General features: G+C 46.7%; 1 protein-coding gene across 15 annotated transcripts in view; it reads left to right on the top strand.

The window, feature by feature from the left end:
• Positions 1-10,150: 10,150 nt before the first annotated feature.
• LOC120530703 (protein unc-80 homolog) overlaps positions 10,151-16,887 on the top strand; it is a 101,642-nt gene continuing 94,905 nt past the window's right edge. For 6 of the 15 annotated variants that reach the window (XM_039755143.1, XM_039755146.1, XM_039755142.1 and 3 more), the window contains exons 1-6: positions 10,171-10,579; positions 11,008-11,056; positions 11,793-11,970; positions 13,328-13,626; positions 13,763-13,886; positions 15,061-15,125. In XM_039755143.1, the coding sequence (XP_039611077.1) occupies positions 10,488-10,579; positions 11,008-11,056; positions 11,793-11,970; positions 13,328-13,626; positions 13,763-13,886; positions 15,061-15,125 (807 nt within the window). In that variant the 5' untranslated portion in view covers positions 10,171-10,487. Of the gene's footprint in view, positions 10,580-11,007; positions 11,057-11,792; positions 11,971-13,327; positions 13,627-13,762; positions 13,887-15,060; positions 15,126-16,887 lie in introns of those variants that run through there. The other 9 variants (XM_039755150.1, XM_039755147.1, XM_039755149.1 and 6 more) reach the window with 5 other exon arrangements.

The following is a 16,887-nucleotide window of genomic DNA, read 5'->3' as shown; positions in this document are numbered from 1 at the left end:
TCGTTCTTTCGGTCACTACCCATAGCTCATGACCATAGGTGAGGGTAGGAGCGTAGATCGACTGGTAAATTGAGAGCTTTGCCTTACGGCTCAGCTCCTTTTTCACCACGACAGACCGATGCAGAGCCCGCATCACTGCGGATGCCGCACCGATCCGCCTGTCGATCTCACGCTCCATTCTTCCCTCACTCGTGAACAAGACCCCAAGATAGTTGAACTCCTCCACTTGGGGCAGGATCTCTCCTCCAACCCTGAGAGGGCACTCCACCCTTTTCCGGCTGAGGACCATGCTCTCGGATTTGGAGGTGCTGATTCTCATCCCAGCCGCTTCACACTCAGCTGCGAACCGATCCAGAGAGCTGAAGATCACGGCCTGATGAAGCAAACAGGACAACATCATCTGCAAAAAGCAGTGACCCAATCCTGAGTCCACCAAACCGGACCCCTTCAACACCCTGGCTGCGCCTAGAAATTCTGTCCATAAAAGTTATGAACAGAATCGGTGACAAAGGGCAGCCCTAGCGGAGTCCAACTCACACTGGAAGCGGGCTGACTTACTGCGGCAATGCGGACCAAGCTCTGACACGGTTGTACAGAGACCGAACAGCTCTTATCAGGGGTCCGGTACCCCATACTCCCGAGCACCCCCACAGGATTCCCGAGGGACACGGTCGAATGCCTTTTCCAAGTCCACAAAACACATGTAGACCGGTCGGGCAAACTCCCATGCACCCTCCAGGACTCTGCTAAGGGTGAAGAGCTGGTCCACTGTTCCGCGACCAGGACGAAAACCACACTGTTCCTCCTGAATCCGAGGTTCGACTATCCGACGGACCCTCCTCTCCAGAACCCCGAATAGACTTTTCCAGGGAGGCTGAGGAGTGTGATCCCTCTATAGTTGGAACACACCCTCCGGTCCCCTTTTAAAGAGGGGACCACCACCCGTCTGCCAATCCAGAGGCACTGTCCCCGATGTCCATGCGATGTTGCAGAGACGTGTCAACCAAGACAGTCCTACAACATCCAGAGCCTTAAGGAACTCCGGGCGTATCTCATCCACCCCCGGGGCCCTGCCACCAAGGAGTTTTTTGACCACCTCGGTGACTTCAGTCCCAGAGATGGGAGAGCCCACCTCAGAGTCCCCAGGCTCTGCTTCCTCATTGGAAGGCATGTTAGTGGGATTGAGGAGGTCTTCGAAGTACTCCTCCCACCGACCCTAACGTCGAAGTCGAGGTCAGCAGCGCACCATCCCCACCATATACGGTGTTGACACTGCACTGCTTCCCCCTCCTGAGACGCCGGACGGTGGACCAGAATCTCCTCGAAGCCGTCCGAAAGTCGTTCTCCATGGCCTCCAAACTCCTCCCATGCCCGAGTTTTTGCCTCAGCAACAACCGAAGTCGCGTTCCGCTTGGTACCTATCAGCTGCCTCCAGAGACCCACAGGACAAAAAAGTCCTATAGGACTCCTTCTTCAGCTTGACGGCATCCCTCACGCGGTGTCCACCAACGGGTTCGGGATTGCCGCCACGACAGGCACCGACCACCTTGCGGCCACAGCTCCGGTCAGCCGCCTCAACAATAGAGGCACGGAACATGGCCCATTCGGACTCAATGTCCCCCACCTCCCTCGGGACGTGGTTGAAGTTCTGCCGGAGGTGGGAGTTGAAGCTACTTCTGACAGGAGACTCTGACAGCCGTTCTTCCCCCACCATCGAAGCCAACTCACCACCAGGTCAACTACAAAGTCGATCATCGACCTGAGGCCTAGGGTGTCCTGGTGCCAAGTGCACATATGAACACCCTTATGCTTGAACATGGTGTTCGTGATGGACAATCCATGACGAGCACAGAAGTCCAATAACAAAACACCGCTCGGGTTCAGATCGGGGGGGCCATTCCTCCCAATCACGCCCTTCCAGGTCTCACTGGCATTGCCCACGTGAGCATTGAAGTCTCCCAGCAAAACGAGGGAATCCCCAGAAGGTATGCCCTCTAGCAACCCCTCCAGAGACTCCAAAAAGGGTGGATACTCCAAACTGCTGTTTGGCGCATACGCACAAACAACAGTCAGGACCCGAAGGCGGAGGGAGGCCACCCTCTCGTCTACCGGGGTAAACCCCAATGCACAGGCTCCAAGTCGGGGGCAATAAGTATGCCCACACCTGCTTGGCGCCTCTCACAGGGGCAACTCCAGAGTGGTAGAGAGTCCAGCCCCTCTCAAGGAGATTGGTTCCAGAGTCCAAGCTGTGCGTCGAGGTGAGTCCGACTATATCTAGCTGGACCTTCTTGACCTCACGCACCAGCTCAGGCTCCTTCCCCTTCAGAGAGGTGACATTCCACGTCCCAAGAGCCAGTTTCTGTAGCCGAGGATCAGACCACCAAGGTCCCCGCCTCCGGCCACCACCCAACTCACACGGCACCTGACCTCCTTGGCCCCTCCCATAGGTGGTGAGCCCATGAGAAGGAGGACCCACGTTACCTCTTCGGGCTGTGCCCGGCCGAGCCCCATGGGTGCAGGCCCGGCCACCAGGCGCCGCCATCGAGCCCCACCTCCAGGCCTGGCCCCAGAGGGGGGCCCCGGTGACCCGCGTCCGGGCATGGGAAAACGTCGTCCAAAGTTTTTGCTCTTCATCGGAGGTTTGTTGAACGCTCTTTGTCTCATCCCTCACCTAGGACCAGTTTGCCTTGGGTGGCCTACCAGGCATAAAGCCCCGGACAACATAGCTCCTAGGATCATTGGGACACGCAAACCCCTCCACCACGATAAGGTGACGGTTCAAGGAGGAGATCATTATATAGTGCCTTTCATATCTATCTATCTATCTATCTATCTATCTATCTGTCTGTCTGTCTTATTAGGCCCCCACGCAGGGGGGATTCAAAGACTTGTTGAAATACGAGTCTGCTAAGGAAATAAAAAGCGTCAGTTTGTGGGCCGCCAAACAGGCCACGAGACCCCAGTTACTTAATCATCCAAAACAGGACAGATGACACACCATGTGACTGCACGGAGGGTCCTTGGGGGGCGTCAGCCTCAGCTGAACATGCGCGTCTGTCCCTGTTGTTGCATTTGTGTTACGTTGTTACAGAATTTAACAAAATGTTTCTGCCTTGTTATTTCACTGTTAATTTTCAAATGTAAAGGAAAATCATTAAGGACATTAAAAGAAGCTCATCAGATTAAAAGAAAACAAAAGCCGAGAGTAAAGCGGGTGCAAAGAGAGCACAACGGGGGGCCACAAGCTCTACTGCCTGCCCAGTTTATAACTTTAGAGCGGTTTAATAGTTGCTAGCGTACTTTCATATTATATTTTTAATACGGCATGTCTATCCAGTGGTCCGTCGATTTCAAGTGAGCGGTTGACCCTCCCCGTGTCGTCACTCAAACAACGCTGCTCCTCAGGGGTCTTATTTATGAAATGTGCGTACACAACGTCCCACTCTAACATCAGGATTTACAAAATAAAACTTGACGGAGGGGCGGCACGGTGGCGCAGTGGGTAGCGCTGCAGCCTCGCAGTAAGGAGACCTGAGTTCACTTCCCACTTCCCAGGTCCTCCCTGCGTGGAGTTTGCATGTTCTCCCGGTGTCTGCGTGGGTTTCCTGCCACAGTCCAAGGACGTGCACTGGTGATCCTAAATTGTCACTAGTGTTTGTGTGTGTGCGCCCTGCGGTGGGCTGGCGCCCTGCCTGAGGTTTGTTTCCTGCCTTGTGCCCTGTGTTGGCTGGGATTGGCTCCAGCAGACCCCCGTGACCCTGTAGTTAGGACATAGCGGGTTGGATAATGGATGGATGGATGGAACTTGACGGGGAACATGGCGTATATTTACAACACGTATGCAACATTTGGGCGAGTCTGTGTAAGTACGACCCCCTGAGCCGTTGTCATGATCAGCGCATTAAACCTCCAAAGTGATGACCGTCATTACAGACTGCACTTTACAGAGGGCCAGACCTGCAGATTTGTACGGAGAACCTTTCTGGTTTTGTGTCACTTTATAGAGGGCTCCTTATTGTCACTTCTCAGGTCACTGGCCGACAGGTTACAGATACCTCAGTCAAGCTTCACTCCGTTGTGCCCACTAGGCCAGAAGCTGTTAATCTACCGTCAAGGCACCACATCCCGCTTGCCCATGTTGTGGGTGCACATAATGGGTTTTTGCCAACTTAAAATGTCAGTTTGCCACCATGTCCAGCGCCCCTAATGTATATCAGGGCAGTTGACACACTCTCGTTCTAGTAAGGGCACCTGGCGAGAATGAGGCTGCTTTTGTTAACCATAAGCAGTGACGTTCCAGTGACACACAAGTCATCCTGAGTCAGCCTGCGATTCATTTATTTGAGGCAGACATGGCAGTGCTGGCTAGCTGAGCCCTTAGTGGTTCACAGGTGGTGACAGGTGGTGACAGGTGAGAGCGGCTGTCCGCTCCTCACGCCTTTGCAGGACCCTCAGAGCACAGAGGAGAGGCGCTGTAATGCCGCGCATGCTCTTTAGCTGGCTCTCAGTAGCAGAACGCAGCCTGATGGTGTGAAATACAGGTGGGCGGGGCTGCACTTCCAGCCAATGAGGTGCTGCAGCACGGAGAAGGGTCCGGGGGCGTGGAAGGCCGAGTCTGCGACCTGCAGCCGGATACAATTGGCAGCAAGAGGCGCGTTCTGAAACACACATTTACAAGGGGATTGTGATTTAAACAGGTACATTGCCTAGAAACACGCGTACACCAGGTTTTATAATAAATCTGTTCTCTTTTGTTAGCGTTCGCATTTTCCTGCTTTTGTCTCTCTTTTTTTCTTTTGTACGCCGTTTAATGAAGGAGGCCCGCCATTTTCGTGTCGTCACGGCCTCGTCACCGCCCAAGGTCGGCTGTCATTTGTCATCCCCGCCTCCCTCCGCTCCGCCTCTTTCCTAAAAGTGGCTCTGCCTGTCAATCATCTCAAGCTGCCCGTTCTTCACACCAACGAAGGCTTGACCGACTGGCCCCTCCTTGGATCGCTTGCCGCCACAGCAAACTGAGCAGTACACTGAAGCTGGCGTGTCACTCGTCACTGCAGTCGCGCGTGAACAAAGGTGAGTGGTGATCCTTCTGAAACATGTCCGCCGCCCCAAAAACGCGTTTCGAGTGGCTTTGCTTATCCTGTAGCCAACTGTGTACGTGGATGGCCGCAGCGCCTCTAGCTGCATAGCTTGGTAACACGTTTAAACATCGCATAAGCATGCGTTCGATTTCAGTTCTGAAAGTGATTGAATCAAATTCAAAATGTGTTATTTTCACAAACGAGTGATCAACGCTGATAAACAATGTGTGTATCCGTCGAGCGTCTGCCCACGCGCCTCCCGCCTTTTCTAAAGGCGCCAAACCCGCACGCGCCTCTTGAAACGGCCGCCAATTACGTCAGCAGCGCGCGTTCTGACAGCTACGCGCCGAAAGGGGCGGAAGAGAAACCTGACAGGATGGACGAGTAAAGCCGCGCTGGGTCGTGTCGGGATGTGTGGACGCGACAGGTGAGAATCGCCGCTTGAGTTTGTCATATTTGACAAGTGGACATCCGGCTTGAGTAATCCTCATAGCAAACATGCAGTAAAACGTACAGAGAACTTCGGAGCAATTCGCCTAGTAAAATATTGTTTACATTTATGTTCGACGTTCTCTTAACGATTTCAATTTTGACCAGTGATAATTATTATTGGCATGTATGTCATGTATAAAGTTGATGTTTCCGAACATTTCACTCAAGTCTCCAACACTTCATAGCTGTCGTCAGTATTTGCTGTCGGCCGTTGCACGTTGTACTGGTGGTGACCTTTTTAAACACATCCTTCATGAATTGTGACCATCCGTCCTTATCAAAAGCTGCCAGCTCCACTGCTGAGTCTATCAGACACAAAGCTGGAGTCAAAGCACCAACATGTAGTCCTCCCAGAAGACGTTTTGTGGTCTCCGAGGGCGTCCGCCATTCTCTCAGCATCGATTCAGGGGTGAGCCGTCGAGGATGAGCTGCATGAGCTACACCGTTGTGTGTGGACGGAGACCACCTGTATGGGTAAGGTGTGTGAAGAGGGCGTCCCGTACGCCTCTCTGTCAATGAATGAAAGCATTAATCAGGGACAGTGCACTGAGGATGCTGACCTCTTTACTGCCTCTCTGTGCCCCAGTTATTTACCCCCAAAGGGAGCCTCTATTGATCTTTGGGGATATTCACCCTGGAAATGAGGCAAGTAAAGCAGAAATTAGAATGGCTGTCTGCTGAGGCCTGACATTGCAGCTTGGGTGTTTTTACCAGCATCCACTGAGGGTATCTGCGTGGCGTTTTAATCATTGTGCCTTCTGCTCAACTCATCATGTCAGAGTATTACATCAGTGTTTTAGGAGCAATAAAGGTTCCATCTTCCTGAATTAACCACAACTGCGCTTTTGTCTTTCCTGGGTGTACGTCCTTCTAGGAGATAAAAACCATTAAACAAAGGAAACGGCGTCCTGAGGAGCCCATCTTGCGTCTGCATGGTGGTTTTGAATGAAAATCTTTTGAAAATCCCTTATTGAGATCAATGAAGAGACGGAATGAGCAGTTCAGCCTGCCTGGAATGACGGTCAAGTCAGGTGATGTACATCATAACAAGAAGCCACGGAGAAGTAGAAGTGAAAGAGAACTGCTGACCTGAAACATCGCATTTCAGACAGGAAAGAAAATGAAAGAGTGAGGTGCACATAAAAGTGGACTCAGCATGTAACGCTGTGAAAAACGACAGTCAAAGCGCACAGCAATGGCAGCAGGCCCATGGAAATGGCGGATGTTTAAGAGGTTAGCCACTCAGTCAGCATGTCAGGTTAGAGTCATGATACTTCAAATGGAAGATCTGCCCTGCACAGACGCACTCAACACAACGTTTCACTAATAAAGTATCTGTCTGTCTGTCTGTCTGTCTGTCTTTCTGTCGGTCCTGTTTTAGTTAGGCCTACCACAGCATGCAAACTCGCAAAGCTGGCTGCTGCCAACAATTGGCAACCAGAAGTTCTAAATGACTTGAGACCAGTCAGTGTAACTTCTCTTGCCTTGAAATCCTTAAGAAATAAGATCTTCTACACAAAGGAACGATGCATTTGAACCCACACCACTTGACAAACATTGCAAAACCAGACTTGGAAGATGCTAAAGAAACATTTTGGCATATGCTGAATGAGCACTCTGAAAAATGTCAGGTACTGCACAACGCTTTTGAAATGCTTTCAGTATCGCCCAGCTTCACATCTCGGTAAAGAATCAAATCTGAACATTTCTGTTTTAAATAGCTAACCTAGTTGGTTGGACGCTTACTTTAATTCCCACGGACCTGTAACTTGTTTTCCTTGCTTCAGTCTAATCTTGGCCATTTTTGCCCAAATGCTCATGTCTCAGTAACCCTCACTTGAGGCACGGCACATTACTTCAGATGAACTCATCACGTCTGTCTCTCCTAAAGTCTCGCTTTTGAGGGTTCCATTGCTAAGGGAGTGGATTTGAAATTACAAGGTTACTACTTGGTATACCTGTGGGTTTAATTCCTTTTAGAACCTGTGTTGATTGTTAATTTTGCATATTGTTGTCCTTTCCTCAGTGTTACTAATTTATAAAGTTTTTCATTTCTGGCAGTTGACTCTGCCTTTTTGAGGAAGTTACATCCTGTGATGTCATTGTACTGACAGCATAAAACATGACGACGCCCTCTCCTCAATATCCAGGCTTCTAGATTGTTCTCATTAATTACTGGACCCCATTTTTGGGTTCACCCGATTCGACAGACACTTTACAGTCCCATCACAGTCAAAATCTTACACAGTCTGCCTTACAATTGGTTAGTCCATTTCATGCCAACAAATTGCCATCCAAACACCTTCCACCACCTGCAGGCTGCAAATTCTGAGAGCATCACTCCTCTGATTGGTGAACTGCAGGTACTTCATTTGCATGAGTGGGCAGGGCTAGGTAGTTACTGCAAATTCTGAGAGTCGTTTTTTCCAAATGTCTGAAGCCCACAAGAGAGTGAAGCCTTTAAGTGGATTTCTTTCAGTAAATGTGATGAAGAGTAAGTAAGAAGTATAACAAGACCTCATTCGGCTATATTTGTTACATTTTTATTGTTTCAGCTGAAACAACTTAACTAAGTTAGTGAGGAGCTGTGTCTGCATTGCACATCCAGAAGGAAACTCAGGAAATTATTTGAATGCTGAGGAGGAAGGAAGGTAAGAGGAGCAGCGTTTTACACTGTGTCGCCTTCATCAGGTGGTCACTAAAGTGCTGTGTTTCTTACCTTCTTTCCCTTTCAGCGTAGAAGTAACCTTTCAGTAAAGCAATGTGGCCTGCAGAGGGCGCTCCTGCCACCCAAGCCTGACACAGACAGACAGACACAGAGGCACAAGTACGAGCACACAGGTTTATTTTATTTTATCTTCCTTTTCTTTGTGGGAAATGCCTTCCCCGTTTCCCACAAATACAGCACCGTAAAAGCACACAACACTTCTTTTTCTCTTTGCCTTCTCTTTCTCTTCCACTGCTCCTGGCAAGCTTTGTCTTCTCACACCCAACTCTGGCTCCCAGACTAGTGGCTGGTGGCTGCTGGCTCCTTTTATAAGACACCCAGGGGTGCTCCAGGTGCTTGTTGTCCCATTTCTGGCAGTACTTCCAGGTGTGGTGGAGGTGGAAGAGCAGCCCATAAGGGCTCAGCAGCAGTTGCAGCACCCCCTGGCGGCGCCCACAGATCCCAACAGGGTTGTATTAACTCTTTGAGGGCTGAATATTTTTTTGTAAGCAACTCTGTTTTTTGAAAAGCACACAAAGCAAAGGTTTCCCATGTAAATCAACGTGAAACGTCTGTTGCTGTGGCTGCGGTAGAAGCCTCTCCAGCGTCTCTAGGTTTACACAGCTCAGCTCGTCTTTAACTTTATTGTCCCTTATACATTTGGTCCGGGCGGTACGGTGGCGCAATGGGTAGGAGACCTGGGTTTGCTTCCCGGGTCCTCCCTGCGTGGAGTTTGCATGTTCTCCTCATGTCTTTGTGGGTTTTCAAGAAAAATAGCTGGAAATGAAGAGTCGTCAGGCTCTCCCAGCTCCTTTTTTTCATGCTCGACAGAGTGAAAAGGAGCCCATTGAAACTGTGACCTCTTTTGTGTGGATTTTGAACAATGTCTTTGGTTTTGCAGGCCGCCCTTTGATATTTCAGTTTCTAGTTTTTGACTTTGGCCCCTTTTCAGTTTCTTTACTCTCGTCTTCTGCTCCCACTGTTTTGCGGGCTGCTGTTTGTGCTTGGTGTGTGTGTGCTTGCCCTGTGGTGGGCTGGCACCCTGCCTGGGGTTTGTTCCCTGCCTTGCGCCCTGTGTTGCCTGGGATTGGCTCCAGCAGACCCTCGTGACCCTGTAGTTAGGATATAGCGGGTTGGATAATTGGATGGATGGATGTTTAACTCTTCTTTTATCCCCCACCATTGCCCCATTTTCTCTCGCTGCAACCCTGAATGAGTCCCTTTACCTGACAGTGGTCACATAGTGGATGTGCTTTAAAAAATAAGATTTGAAAGTTGCCTTGGAAAGAAACCCGCCAGCACAATAAACCTGAATTAGTTGATGCTGCAGCAGGTGGTCGTGCAGTAGCTGTGAGCACCTCATATGTGACGAGGCCTTTTTATTTTGCAGCAGATGACGTGCCATCCACACCCTATGGAAAGTGACAAGTGTAGTGTGCAATAAAATAAATAAAAAGGAGTCCAGCATAATGAAGACTATAAAATGACTACAAAGAGCGAATCACCCACTAGCTTTACGGATTTCTGAGGGCTTTGAAGGCGCATGTGTGGCATCCCCTTGACGGCCTGTTGCTGTGTTTGAACGCACGACCTCGGAGTCCCACACCAGCCGGTCAGAAGTCGCTAAATGTAAAATGTGAAACGCCAGCGTCTTACGAAAGCCGTCAGCGCAGTTTGACTTTGCTGTGCCACGCAGGTCGTCACGAGGGGGCCGTTCAGACGTTTAATGTCGGAAGCTTCGTAACTTCCCAACAAGACACACACACACGAGAAGACACGTAAACCGGGCAGCCCAGTGCGCGTTGGCGCGTGCGCGTTGCGGTATCTAAGGCTATAGCGTTTTGTGGGGTGGCGACGGTGGTCCTTGTTGTGAAGGTCGTGGGTCTGTCAACACAGGAAGGTCGATTAAAGGGACGTTTTCTCAAGCGCCTCGTCCTGTTCCGTTTGCCTTTATGCTGCTGCATGCGAGGCTCGCCGGCCAATGACAAGCGTTATTAGTGTCGTGTGCCTTTAAGGCTGCGAGGCGCCGGCTGCTCGACTGTTCATCTCCTGGTTGCTGTCCTCGGAGGGTGGTGCTGAAACCGCATCTTTGCCACCGTGCACGACTTGCAGCCATTTTCCGCGAAACGAAAACATGAGTGGCATGAAGCGGCAGCGCTGCTTTACATTTCTATGACATAGAGCGGCGAATATTTGTCGACGAGAACGCAATGGTTAAGAGAAAAAGTTTGGACGAGACCGATCAGGAATGTGGAAGGGGGATTCCATTCCCAATACAGACGTTTTTATGGAGACAAACCAGGTTAGAATTTTACCCTAAAATAAACCAAATGTCGTGTTTGACCAAACGACATGTAAGTGTTGGTGGGAGGTGGGCACTGCAGGCACTTTAACGTATGCCATAAGAAAGAAAAAAAATGTGAAAAATAAAAGGAGAAATCACACCGAATATGTGTCTCGGCACTGCTGCACAGGCTCAGGGCTAGGCCGTGGTATGTGCTTAGTATGTGCTTCACCAGAGTCTACGAGTGGTATTCGCACATATTAGTACCTGCTACTGTGAGAGCGTGATGTTTGGCTCGCTGTCTTCGTCTTCTATGTACCGTGCAGCAGTTGAGGGTTAGAAGGTGTCATGAAACTGCCGAGTGTTATTGACAAAGCAGTGGCAGAGATTTAAGAGCTTTCATTATTTGATCTAATCACCTTTTGCTGTGTTTTGTGTTTTTAAAGTGCTTTTTTGAGACCAAAGCTTGGAAAACAGTATGAAGCTTCCTGTGTGGTAAGTTCTTCAACACAAAACTGCCATTCACATTTGAAGATTTGATGATCACAGAATGATAAATGAAATGAATTGAAGTTATACGTTTATATACACATATATAGGTATGCATACACGTATATGCTGTAAGTAAAATACAGAATAGGTTAATAGCAGGCAGACAAATAGACAGACACAAGGGCAATATACTGTATACAAATCATAGTTAAGAGGCAGACAGATTTTCACTTATGGAAATAATCTTTATAGATGTTTAAGCTTTTAAATATCTTTTTAGATTCTATGAAAAATAAATAGCTAAGAGCAGAGTTGAGAGTCTTGGATATTTGTCTTTAGTCCTCTTAATCTCGCCCTTGTTCTCTCGTCGAGGAGTTGAACCTTCTGTCTTTCAGGTCTGTTGGAGTTAAGAGGGTGCTGGCAGATTGTACTGCCACATGTAGGAAAGAGAGTGCCACCTGTTCGTAGCTTTGATTTCAGTGTTGGGTAGTAAAGACTAAACTGGACACTGACAGGTGTTTTTCCTGCATACTGTCCTTTTCTACTGTTTATATTGGGAAACTGGGAGCCATTGAAAGAAAGAGAGAGAATGAATGGCACTGCACTTTGCTGTCAGTAGTAGAGTCCATTGTTAAAACACACAGAGTATGCATTGATTATTACAGTCAATAATCGTATCTAAAGATTCTGCAGCACTTGTGTTTGTATGTATTTCTTTATTTTCTTTTTCCCACTGCAGTCTTTTGAGAGAGTCCTGGTGGAAAACAAGCTTCATGGTCTTTCCCCCTCATTGTCTGAAGCAATCCAAAGCATTTCCCGATGGGAACTTGTTCAGGCTGCTCTGCCACATGTACTACAATGTACATCTATCCTGCTGTCGAATCGCAACAAGCTGGGTAAATTAAAGAAGACTTGGGGCAAGGCTTACATATTAATCTGTTTCTGTTTGTTAATGATTTGATGGCAGTAATATCATTCCATGCATGTTATTATACAGCTTGTGTTTTAATATTTTAGAATAGTCCTGATGATTAATGTCTGTGGTAGGTGGCTGGTCCCATTGAGCAGCATGGTGAAGAAGGCTTACTGTAAATGACCATACATTTTAGGGTGGGTAGTGCAGTGGTGAAGACAGCACCAGAGCCTGGCGTTACATTAACTGGCCAGGACTAGAAGAACTGGCCCTGTCTGTCAGTGTGTGTGTGTGGAGTGTGTAAGAGTAAACCCAGTCATCGATGGGCACCCACCCCAAAATAGTGAGTGCCACTGCACACCCAATGCTGTTGGCATCAGCTCAGAGCAACTCAGACTTGGTTTAGTAATTCAGATTTAACACATGATATGAGTACAGAATTATCCATGTAAGATTTGTGTTTTTAACATAGAAAGTGTAATTATAATTAGACATTTATTTAATTCACTTTACAGATTCATTATTTTACAAATAATGCATTCGTTTGTGAATGCTTTTGCTTAACATAATAATTCAAATACAGATTTTCAGGAACCTATCCCATCAGCACTGAGTTCAATTCAGGAAACAACCCAGGAGAGGGTGCCAGTCCCTTGTGGGGCCCAGTGTTCCACGCAGACTCCAGTCATCCGATCCTTAATGTACGCCATGCAGATTTGATTATTCTTAGTGAGGAATAGAAGTAGTCATGTATTTTAATTATATCCATCATTAAGTAGCTGCTTTTTTGATGATTGCTTAAAATATTTAAACATAAAAAGCTGGAAAGAATATGAAAATATCTCACTTATATTTAATTACTTGTTATTTTAAAATAATTTATTTTGTGAAATTTATTTGTGGAATTTTGCTAAGATTCCTTCTTTTTGGGTGAATTCAAGCAGACTTGCCTTGCTGTGTAACTCCTATTGTGTACCCCCAAACATCACCCATGGAAGGGCAGTGTAGCAGCACAGCAGTTAGCATGCCTGTCTTCCACCTGCACGATGTGTGGTGTGTGCATGCTGTGATTCGGTCTCTCTGTGTGTGTGTGTGTGTGTGTGTGTGTCTGTGGCTAGTCCAGTGTGACACATCTGTGACACAGATTAGAGACCTGGAATGAGGACATGTGGGCATCCAGGAATATGTCCTGCAATGAAGTGGCAACTCATCCAGGGTTGGTGACTGACCTGCACCTGATACTTGGGATAATGAATGAGTGGCCTGTCTGTCTGTCTGTCTGTCTATCTGTCTGTCTGTCTGTCTGTCTATCTATCTATCTATCTATCTATCTATCTATCTATCTATCTATCTATCTACAGGACATCAAGACAAACTTGGCGTAGCAGAGACCAAACTTCTGCATACCCTGCACTGGATGCTGCTAGATGCAGCTCAGGAGTGTAATCATGAGACAAGTTTTGGAGGTCGAGATTCAAGCTGGTCAGGAAGCAGCAGTGCTTTCATACACCAGTTGGAAAACCAGGGATCTTCTGGACAGGGCCTGCATGGCAGTTCTGCAGAAGATGATGAGCAAGCCAAACAGAAGATGTTTCACAAGTCCATGGCCACAGTTGAACTATTTGTATTCTTGTTTGCCCCACTGGTTAATAGAATTAAGGTAAGTGGTCTACCCTGTTCACTCTTCCTTGCCGCTGAGCAGTACATAATCAGTGCAAAGTGATTGTTTTTTCAGCCCGAGTAATAGCAGACCCATATGCTTTATTCCTAAGTGTGTATATGTTTTGTTTCCTTAGGAGTCAGATCTCACATTCCGATTGGCCAGTGGCCTTGTCATTTGGCAGCCAATGTGGGAGCACAGACAGCCTGAGGTTCCTGCTTTTACAGCACTTATCAAGCCAATCAGAAACATTGTAACAGGTGAGCAGCACCACCCTGAGTATCTTTAAAATGTTATTACGTTTGGATGGGGGTGGTAAACCAACACATAATAGATTTCTCGCTCTCTCTCCCAGTTTCTATACATTAAATGTACAGTATATGATGTCTGTTATATAGCCAGACACACAGCATACATATAAAACAGTAAAGAGCAGACAATAATGATAAAAAAGAGGGAAATAAGGGCCTACCTTTACAGGCTCCTTTGCTTCCTGCACTTTTCCACAGTTTATTATTTATTATTATTTCTGGTCTGTGCTGAGTTGTGTTTTTGCAAAATGAGTTTTCAATTATTAAATAGTTTTCTTCAGTAAAACAATAATTATGTTTGATGTATTCATTTAAATTGCTTTTAATTGTGGGGTGCAGGAGGCTCAACCCTGCTTTGTTTGTGTTGTGCAGTTAATTTATAAAAGCAGTGCTTTTGGAGAAAACCAGAGTGGCCATTGTGAAAGGTGCTAAATAAGAGAAAGGTCAGGAATGAATTCACTTCCTTACATGTAACTGTTTTTGTGCAGTCCTCTGTAATGGTGGACCCTATGGAAGTGCAATATAAAATAAAGATGAGCTGATCCACTTTTATGAAAATATTTTTTCCTTGAAGAACACTCTGTGATGGTAGGCAATGTGTAAAATGCTTTACAAGTAAAGAAAGTAGTTTATTTTACTGTAGTTTTAATTACTTTGAAAAGCAGTTTAGCAACGTTGGCACTAAAATGTGCTACGAGGATGATGGTGATAGAAATCTTTTTAATGCCAAAGGAAAGGCACAGAAAGGTGCAGCAGCGTCTGGTAATATACCAGAATAAACCTAAAACACAATTTGACATAAGTTATTTGCAGTATCTATCTATCTATCTATCTATCTATCTATCTATCTATCTATCTATCTATCTATCTATCTATCTATCTATCTATCCATCCATCCATCCATCCAGTGGCACAATATTAAGCGGAATAACTGTGAATTCCCAGAACATGCGTGACTTTAACTGTATAATCCATGTAGGATTAGCATTATCGATGAATCTCAGTGGTGACACATTCCTGTCTTGTGACTGTACAAGTTAAAATGACAACAGTAAACGAGATGTCTCTGTTTCCTTTGGAACACTCAGCTGTTTTGTTCTTTTCTGGCGCATGTTATTTTCAGCAAAGAGGAACTCCCTGAACAATCCGCAGAAAGACTCCTGTGAGGCGTCTAACCCGGGCTGCACGGTGGGTATTTACAGCAAATGTTTGACTTTGGATAATGTGGGTGTAGAGCTGGTGGTCCCAAGCAGCCCCTCAAGCCACGTTCTGTTTCCAGCAGGAGTGAGCACAAGGCAGGCTGTTTCCTTATGAAGCCACCCGACTAATCGCAGGCTCGCTGCTAAACTTCCTGTAGTACAGTAAAATGTAATCTTTATTTCTAATTTGTTTTATTTCAATAGCTTTTCTATGATTTTCTTTTCTGTAGTCATTCCTGTATAGCACATAAGAGTGAAAAGTCAAGCTTGTGAGTGTTGTGTCATGTTGTCACACAGTGCAGTGTGTAATACCAGACTGCAATACAGAGAACATCCGCACGTGATGTCAGCGTAGTAGAAGAATGAACAAGCAGGGTACATCAACATGAATAACCTGGGAAACATCTGAAATGAATGTTTTATACATTTGCACTTTGGTCATTTCAAGTGGAATATCAAACTAGTCAGCGTTATTACCAGTGTCTAAGTTGAAAAATGGCGGTCTCTGGTGAAATACTGATATTCCTGAGTTGGAATCGTCTAAACTGGGGTTTCCAGCTCTGACCCTGGAGGGCTACAGTAGCTGAAGCTCTTCCTTCCTGCCACTTTCATAACTAGTGACCAATTTCTGCTCCTAATGGACTTCTTTTTCCCTTCATTTTAATTGCCTTATTTTTTACAAACTCAGTTCTGCTTCTGTTTTCCTAAAAAGGCGGCCAACAGGTGAGCAGCTGAGTTGGGGCTTCAGATTCCAACCAATTCCACTCCATCATGTTTCTTCCTTAGAAGCCAATTCTTGGTGTTAATTAAACCCGTTTTTTAATTCTGTGGCCTGTGTCTGCTCTCATTCTTGAGCATGGGAAAGGGGCTAAACAATTAAAATGTATTATTATTTATTATTATTCTGCCATTTCCAAAATTGTTAATTTTCTTTTAAAGATCACTGTCAAAATCTTTTGCTGACCTGAGCAGATCAGCATCACTCAGACCTTCACCTTTCCTTATCTTCAGATCATTTATGACAGGTACAGGTTAGCTGGTCAGATGTTGGCTCATTTTTATCTCCTTATTGTTTGGCTGCTGATTAAAAGACAAAAGAAACAATTAAGGGGTCTGAGTCTTAAATAGCAAGTAAATGAAAATGTAAGTAAGCGTTAACTAACAACAAAAACTGGACACTAACTAACTAAGAAATGGGTCAGAATGAAATCGTGTGGCCACTGTAGCCCTCCCAAGACCAGAGCTGGAGAACCCTGGTAAAGGGAGGACGCGAAAGCTGCACAATTCATAAATCACACTGTCCTCCAAACACTTCAAGTGCGTAGCAGCAGCGTATCAATAAATAGCAAGAGGAGGCAGCGGGATGAGCATGGGCTTGTGATCTGGGCATTTTAGTTTTCTTTTTATTTTGCCACCCTTGTGATTCAAATACCAAAAAGTGTGTATCTGGTTTTAGAAGAGTAAGATTCTTGACTTCTATCGAGTAAAAGTGTGGGGATGTGTGTAATCAGAGTCACACTGGGGCGGCACAGTGGCACAGTGGGTAGCGCTGTTGTCTCGCAGTAAGGAGACCCGTCTGGGTTCGCTTCCTGGCTCCTCCCTGTGTAGAGTTTGCATGTTCTCCCCGTGTTTCCTCCCAAAGTCCAAAGACATGCAGGTGAGGTGGATTGGCGATCCTAAATTGTTTCTAGTGTGTGTGCCCTGCGATGGGCTGGTGCCCTGTGTTAGCCGGGATTGGCTGCAGCAGACCC

The sequence above is a fragment of the Polypterus senegalus genome, chromosome 6 (assembly GCF_016835505.1).
Source record: "Polypterus senegalus isolate Bchr_013 chromosome 6, ASM1683550v1, whole genome shotgun sequence".
Lineage (NCBI taxonomy): Eukaryota > Metazoa > Chordata > Cladistia > Polypteriformes > Polypteridae > Polypterus > Polypterus senegalus.
Note: the sequence above shows the minus strand (reverse complement) of the source record. Positions and strands in the feature narration are given on the sequence as shown.